Genomic DNA, 9,102 nt, shown 5'->3' on the forward strand with positions numbered 1-9,102 from the left:
GATAATTAAATAGAATAATTGTGGCTGGTGTAGACTTTTTCAGTTAACAAAACTTGTACACTATAATTTTATAACAAAACTTGTTACAAGAAACCCACACAAGGTTTTAAGACAAGTTGCTGAACAGCTGTCGGGATACTGCTCGGATACAGCAGCAGCTTCACATGCTCAAAAAGGGTAACAGGAATCCAGAGAAATTATAACATATGAAACTGTTGATTACTTTTCTTTAAGTGTTAAAAGGGGTGATGAGTGATGACAGCTAAAATTTCACAATAATGTTTCCAAGAAGACAAGATCCAAAAGTGTAGGAATACAACCCAATACAATAAATACATATTAATACATAAGATTGAAACTTTTAGCATCTATGAAAATTACTAAAAGACAGGAAGAAGCCATGGAAGTGACGAGTGATCAGAAATTTACTACATCCTGGTTAAAGGACAGTTTCTAAAGATGATAAATATAGGAAGTATGTTGCAATATTACAACCCCCAAGATTGGATATTGCCTAATGTAACAGCTCTAGCAGATACAGAGAACATGAAAGAGATAATACAGTAGTACAACACCAAATCAATGATGGATGATGGTATCATGTGTTAAAAGATTCTATGTTCATGGGATACCTGTCGATGCAATCGTGCCAAGGGCTGTTTTTCGAAGGCTTGACATTGCGGAGCGCCTGCCACACAGCGCTGTTACATTTGAAGCCGCTGCCGAATGCAATCTGCCAGATTCTATGGCCTCGCCGGATCCTCCCTTTGCCCTCGATGTATGCCAGTTCGTACCAAATGGAGCTTGATGAAGTGTTGCCAAATCGATGGAGAGTCATTCTTGAAGCTTCAACGTGCACCGGTTGCAGCTGCAGATTCTTCTCCAGCTCATCGATCACAGCTCTTCCTCCGGCATGTATGCAGAAATGATCGAAAGCCAGCTTAAAATCCGGGATATAAGGCTTCACATTCTTCTTAAAGAACTTCTTGATCACCAGTGTAGCAAAGAATAAAAGCTGCTCGCTTATCGGCAAAACAATGGGACCCAAGGTCGTAATATTGGTCTTCAAAGCCCCACCTGCAATGGCCATGATATCTTTCGACAGAGAAACTCCTGTCTTCCCCGACCCATCCTCCTCCTGATACACACATCGATAAGCCTTCTCGTCCGCACCCTTATGCGTCCTCACCACATGAACAAGCTTGTACTTGGCCCTCCTCTTCTCCCCCGCCTTGTTCGACAGCAAAATCGCAGCACCCCCGACTCTGAAGAGACAATTCGGTATCAGCATGGCTTTCTTGTTCCCAAAATACCAATTCTGTGTAATATTCTCCATGCTAACAACAACAGCATAGGTATTCCTATGCACCTGCAGCATATCCTTAGCCAAATCAATTGCAATCACCCCTGCACTGCACCCCATACCCCCAAGATTGAAACTCCTGATATTCCCCCTCAATTTGTACTTGTTCACAATCATAGCAGTTAAAGAAGGTGTTGGATTAAATAAGCTGCAATTCACAACCAAAACCCCAATATCCTTAGGCTTGACCTTTGTAGTCTGGAACAGATTGTCCAGAGCCCCAAACATCACCTGCTGAGCTTCCTCCCGAGCAGCCTGCATCGACGGACTGGGTGGAAGATGATGCAAGGCTTCTGGAAAATAGGTCTCGTCGCCGAGCCCAGACCTTTCCAGAATCTTCCTCTGAAACTCGAGCGAGGATTCATCGAAATCCCCTGTCAACCGAGAATGCTTCATAAACTTGCTTAACGGCGCCTTGAGAGAATCCGGAGGACGATAACAGGAATATTCAACCAAGTAAACGGGACGGGGGCGAGTCATGATGTAAACGGTGGATCCGAAAACTACGAAAGCGGAGCAAATGATAACCGAAACGAGATTGTATTGCAAATGCAGCCACACTTGGCGTAAATCGTCGGGATTCATTTGAGAAGCTTCGATAATCACGATAGCCATGATCGGTACTAAACACAGAGTTAATAAATGAGAGATCAAGTAATGGTAACCCAATTTCACGTACTTTAAGTGGACACTCTGGAGGAAATCTGGAAGCCTCCGGCTCTGTTGGATCCGGACGCCGACCGCAGCGCCGTTCGCCGGCGTCCCTGCTCCTGTTCCTCCTCCCCCTTCCATGGCAGAAAAATCTTCCCTTCAACAATCAACCAATTTATGCAAAATATATAAATAGGGATTAGGGTTTAGCAATAATAATCTAGAGATTGGAGATTTGATTCGAGTAGAACAAGAAGGAGAGTAACAGTGGGAAGCGAGAGCAGCAGCAAAAGGAGATTGACTATGGCGATGGGCGTAGAATATGCTCTCGTCGACACTCGACACTGCTCTGCCTCCCCAATGCGTTTTACAGCTGTACGCCTCCCTGCATTTCCGTATTTTATATACACAATATATTCATACATAGGCTCCGCTAATTAATTAAAGCTATTTAATGAAATAAATAGTAAATATACTTATTTCATTAATAAATAAATAAATAAATAATTTATAATATAATATTTCAGATAAATAAATAAATCCAGGTACATAGGTTGCTATAGTTATCTTTTGAAGAAATAAAATTTGCTATTAAATCAATTTTTAATAATAAATCGTACTTTGAATGGTGTCATAATTATAAATTGATGTGAAATATATATTTATATTATTAAAGAATAAAAATACATACATACAAAATTATCTTTTAATTAGTTTTTATTTTTTTTTTCTAGTATATATAATTGCTGGTGTTATCATCAAACATTGCAAGTAGTAGTCAAAGGAAAAATGGTAATAATATTAAAATAAAACTATATATTTTTAATTAAGGTGGTTCATCAATGGACGACGGGGAAATAGTAAAAATATATATAATAATTACGTAAGTGTAGACAAGTCATTCATACATCTTTTATTAGTAAAAATATATTACGTTTTTGTACTTTTTCTATAAAAGATTAAAAAAAATATTACTCATTTGAAAGTTTCATATTAAATATTTTTCCAAATGAAGTATTATATGAAAAAGAATACTTAAATATAACATATTTTTTATTCAATTTAAAATTTTTTGATTATTTTTACAAAAATCCAAAATACAAGGAAAATATATCTCACTTTATAGAATATCAAACCACCCCAAAATATTTCACATCTTCAATTGAACTGTAAAAAGAAAATATTACTATTTTTTTCATTTAAAAATAAAATAAAATAAAATCGATTAATCGTATAATATATTAGGAAAAGACAGGTATTGAAATCGTGGGAGTTAATGGTAGAATCCAGATACGACTTCATGCGTGCAGTAGACACGCGTCGAAATCTGAACTACTCACCTCTGTAAAGACACCACTGCGGCACGGAAATAAATTGCCCAAGTTTAAGGAAATGGAGCTAGTGGATTTTAATTTGAATTTATAAGAAAAAAAATATTACTAATAAAATATTCATAAAAAAAATCAATTAAATCCAATAATAGTCATGTTTACATTTTTGTCCGTTTTAAAATAATAATATTATTTTTCATAAATAATCATATTACTATAAAATTATCTTATTATTATTATTAGTCACGGCTTTTTTACTGATACACTTGTAAGGGCAAAAAAAGTCTTTTAGTCGTACTTTTTATCTATTGCCAATATAATATCTATATTTTTTAAATCTCATGCAAAATACAACCGGAAAGCAAATATCATTTAACTATAAAAATACAAATTAAAGGTTTTCAGTTCAAATATAAAGAAATACAATTGATTCAATTTATTAATTACTAGAAATAAATAAATAAAAATTTGTGTCTCGGACATTCTTTGTATTTTAAATATAAATTTTTGTTGGGTGGTTGCAACAAGTCTTACATAAATAAAATGGGTAGTTTATTGCCATCGCGTGGTTGTAACCGCAAAGTGGAAATTCCGTCAAAATTAATGTGTAATTAATAATCATAAAGGCTATAATAATGATAATAATAATAATAATAATAATAATAATTAATAAGCTCCTAATATATTGGACCCATCATCATAAAATAAAAATTAATGCTGATTCACATTGGACGAAAATATTAAAGGCAGGCAGACCCGTTATAAATATTTCGACAATTGCAATGTCATTAATGTTTTTCCTATAGAATTTTGGGTTTCTTTAATTAATCATCATTTATTATATGTCACAATCTCTAAAATAGTCGAATAATCGTGTTTTGAAGTAATACAAAAATAATTATTAATTGTAATATAATAATTGTTTAACATATAATGTATGTATTATTTGACTAAAAATTCGTATTTTATTTAAAACTTCTATCACAATTTATTTTTATACAAACTATTATATAAAAATTATTGTTACTTTAATTTATTTTATTTTATTTTATTTTAAAACCCATTTTGAAAAGTCAAATTAAATATATGTTACAAACTTTTTATTTCTAATTGATGCTTGGTAAAAACACTTCTATTTCTAATTCCCGTGTCTAATTACACTGAAATTTATGGGTGTATTTCTTAATATATTTTTATATTTGTGTCTACACTATTATTATTATTATTATTATTATCATTATTATTATTATCATTATTATTATTATTATTATTATTATTATTATTATTATTATTATTATTATTAAATAACCTAACATTCAAACATCATCTAAATTTTATTAAGAAATACTTTTCTCAATATTTAAAAAATCAATTCAATACAAACAAGCACACTAGTGTCTATATATTTTTTAATATTACTAATTTGTATCAGGATTTTAGTAAAAATATTATTGTTACTTGTTGTCACAAAATAATAATAATAATAATAATAATAATAATAATAATAATAATAATAATAATAATAATAATAATAATAATAATAAGGACGCTATAATAAATTTGAGACAATATACATGGTTAGTTACATTGTCCCTTTGATTATAAACAGCCCAACTTTTAGTGGGCCTTATTTTTTTTAAAATTGGTTTCAAATGCAGACTGTGGCATTTTTTATTGGGCTGAATTTTGTGAGCTAAATAGATAGTCACTTTTTTTTTTTTATATATATATATATATATTTTATGAATTTGATTGTCAACAGTCAGCCAAAGTAAAAAATAATAATAATAATAATAAGCAAATCAGTTAAAATGAGAATAATTTAAAATTTAGAAAAATAGAATTATAGTAATTAGGAAATGGGACGTGAGGGTATTATTGTCTTTTTGCTCTTGCCAATCTCATCAAATAAATAAATTATTAATCACATTAAATGAGATATCATTTTAGGCACATTATTATCGAATTCTCCAAACCCATAAAATATTAATACTTGCGGAAATAGATGAAATTTTGAATGTCTCAACTACTCACATGATTCAATTATTAATATAAATATAAAAGTGTTATATATTATTATTATTAATTATTTTCAGATATATATATATATATATGAATCAATATTTTTCTCCTTTTGTTCAAACGGATGATTGCGATATATGTGGATGTTTAATTTAATAGCTTTCGAGTTTGGCAACAAATGATTCGAACACGGTGCAATATCTTCATGACCACTTTGTCATTTATAAGAGAATTAAATTGTCAAAAAATAACAGGTTGGAAGATATTTATTGATATGATTATAATATAAACACTTTTAAATCACAAAGAAACACTCTATCATACACAAAAGTTAGATATTGACTTTGTGTTCATTTAATTAACAATATGAATTATATATATATATATGCAAAACAAATTAACAGGAAATAATAATAATAATAATAATAATAATAATAATAATAATAATAGTGTACTTTTATGTCTATTTGTCCAAATGAAAATCATTGATATAATCTTCAATGCATTAAAAAATGTATTTTTCCCTACATTTATTTTTCGTTTAATATATATTTATAAAAATAGTTGTTGGATCAATTTAATAATATATATAATTTTTGAAAAAATTGTGAAAAAGACGTCTTTCTTTAAATGTATATAATTGTGGTGGTTTTAATATTATTTAATGATAATTTTTAAAAATATTATATAATATCATATCAAATGCATTAATTATTTACCATTAGCATAAATTTTCAGAACTTCGTGACACTCAAAAAGTTTATCTAAGCAAATTCATAATTGTGTTAAAAATAGATTTATTATTATTATTATTATTATTTTATTTTAATTACTTTTTTATAATATAAAAATATTTATTCTGAATAAATTTTTGACTGAAATGAAAGACGTGACGTGAGGTGTTCCTTAATAATTGCGTACCGGAATTCCTCAATCATGTAATAATAATGATAATAATACTCCCACCGTCCCAAGTTATTTGTCCCTATTTTCTATTTTCGTCCGTTCATATAAGTTGTCCTTTTTATTTTTTAAAATATAATTATGCACTTTAATTGCATTTTAAATTTTAAATTTTATAATTTTTTTAATTTTAATTAAACTATTTACTTATCTTAATCTTAATCTATAATTATTTTTACTAATACGCTTCTTAATTACTTACTAATTATATTTTACCTAAATTTCCGTGTCTACAGTAATAGACTCATGTTACATGGGACGGAGGGAGTAATAATATTAATAATAATGATAGTAATAATAATAATAATAATATTAATAATAATGATAGTAATAATAATAATAATAATAATAATACAAGCAAGCGTACGCTCAGACTCAGTCAAACCACTAAAGTCTTGAAGAGCTGTCTTTATCCGACGTGGACATTTTTGCCATGTGGGCCCTTCTGCGAACGTGTCGGGTACCACGTGGACTTTAGAGTAACGTTATCTTGCGTACGTCCAAACTGTTTTATTGATTGAAATTATTGCCACATTTTATTATTATTATTATTATTATTATTATTATTATTAAATAAAAGTGTTTTGTTTAACTCGTACATTATTGGATCGAGTTAAAATATTTGTTACCAAAAATTCAACACTTTTTATAGGTAAAATGTTACATTTACATTATATGGCTCCATTGACAGAAATTTTGAAAGTTTGAAAAAAAAAATAAAAAATTAGTAATAATTGATTTGATTATTTATGATAAAAAAAATATACTTAATTTAATATTTAATATTTATTTACAAACTATTATATTATATATGAAATTTTTTTCACACATTCAAATAATAATGATTGAAAATTCACACATCATATTAAAAAAAAGAAAAAAGGAAAATGTTAACAAAGACTATGGCTGACTAAGATATATCCAAATACCAATTGTAGCATTAACAATTGGATACTATCTAGTTGCAACATTATTTTCATTTTTATACTGATGGACCTGGTTTGCAGGATATTAGGTTCAATCAAAAGTTTACCCAATGCGCACTCTCGAGTAGCTGTTGCGGATTCCCACATCATAAAATAATAATAATAATAATAATAATAATAATAATAATAATTAGGGTAAACTGTTTTTTAGTTCAGTTCCGTAACTGACCCTTTATCATTTTAGTCATGCAAGTGGAGCATGTCGCAAACTAGTCCCATAAGTAAAATTTTTCGCTGTTTTAGTCCTACGACGCCAGAGACGCTCGCGTGGCTCTCCGGAGGTGACGTGTCCGCCAGGTTTCCCACCAGATCAGCTACACCTGGCGGACACGTGGATTTATTATTTTTTATTATTTATTATTTATTTTTTTTAAATTGGAACAAATAAAAAAAATAAAAAAATACAAAAAATTTAAAATAAGTTTTAAAAAATTAAAAAAAAAAAAATAAATCCACGTGTCCACCAGGTCAGCGATACCTGGCGGACACGTCACCTCCGGCGAGCCACGCGGGCATCTCCGGCGCCGGAAGACTAAAAACAGCAAAAATTTTTCACTTATAACACTAGTTTCCGACAGGTTCCACTTACGATACTAAAATGATACGGGATCCCAGTCACTGGACTAAAAAAATAGATTATCCTAATAATTATTATTATTATTATTATTATTATGGCGGCGTTAGAATTTCAGCGCACTGTTTCTAGTTGGTCTATGAAATGTGAACCTAATTGGACCCAACTAGGACATGGACGTCAACGTTGACTACTTACAAAACTTTTATCACAATTATTAATTCATTTATATTCAATTAACATCCTCTTATGTACGTATTTGATAAAATTTTGATACTGCCTCCGTCCCGGTTTGCTTTTTTCACGTATATTTTGAATATTAGTATTATATTGAATTATAGTAAAAAAAAACAAAAAATATCCTTATAAGTATGGTGTAATATAAAAATGACATTTATGTAATATATTGTAAGTTGAAAGGGTATTTAGCATCTTAAGTAGGTAGTACAATTACTAAATTAAAAAATGGTAACTTTGCTTTGGGACGAACGAAAATAAAAAATAGTAACATTTCAATGGACGGAGAAAGTATTATAAATTAATAATGGTATATATAACATATAAATATATTATATTTTATGAAATATTACATCAGAAACACCAATTTGTTTATTATGTTCAAATTTTTTTCAGTAAAATGATTCCCAATCCATAGATTATTATAAATTATTCAATTTGTTTATTAATTCATTCCATCCTTGATTGCTATCTAATTAGAGTTTCTTTTCTCAACAATGTTTAATTCTAACAATTTTGTTAGCTAATTTTCAAAAATAAAATAAAATGGTACATATCAATGTCGATCTACTTAAACTAAGCATAAAATGAAGTCTAGAAGGAAATCAACGCAATTTTTGTTAGGAAGCCAAACAAATTATACACTCAACCTTAAGGGTGGATAAAAAATCCGAACCGCTATATTTGATATTTTTTTAGTTTAGTTTCATTATAACTTTTAAAATTTGATTCGATTATCAAATATATGTATGTTTGTGTACAATCATTTTATTTTGTATATAATTTAATTCAACAGCATGGCAACAATTTATTCTTAAGACATTGAGAAAAATAAATAAAATAAAATTCAACGCTGACTCGACCAGCTAACAACGTAGACAAAAAGCGGATTGAAGACTTGGTCAGAACTGGAAATTAAAGGGCCGTATGTATATATTCTCATTCCCATTCCCATTCCCATCCTCGTGTAATAAT

At 29.2% G+C, this 9,102-nt stretch overlaps 1 protein-coding gene across 2 annotated transcripts; it reads right to left on the reverse strand.

Annotated features, from left to right (window-relative positions):
* Positions 1-403: 403 nt before the first annotated feature.
* Positions 404-2,404, reverse strand: LOC127246589 (3-ketoacyl-CoA synthase 4). 2 transcript variants are annotated; one of them, XM_051268042.1, is made up of 2 exons: positions 2,043-2,156; positions 404-1,956 (listed from the first exon to the last, which is right to left on the reverse strand). In XM_051268042.1, the coding sequence occupies exon 2, from the start codon at positions 1,946-1,948 to the stop codon at positions 599-601; it is 1,350 nt and encodes a 449-aa protein (XP_051123999.1). In that variant the 5' UTR covers positions 1,949-1,956; positions 2,043-2,156; the 3' UTR covers positions 404-598. The 2 variants fall into 2 exon arrangements, with proteins under 2 accessions (XP_051123999.1, XP_051123998.1); XM_051268041.1 differs by having other exon boundaries at positions 404-2,404.
* Between the last annotated feature and the right edge of the window lie 6,698 nt (positions 2,405-9,102).

This window comes from Andrographis paniculata, unplaced genomic scaffold (assembly GCF_009805555.1).
Source record: "Andrographis paniculata isolate CXL003 unplaced genomic scaffold, ASM980555v1 Contig30END, whole genome shotgun sequence".
NCBI lineage: Eukaryota > Viridiplantae > Streptophyta > Magnoliopsida > Lamiales > Acanthaceae > Andrographis > Andrographis paniculata.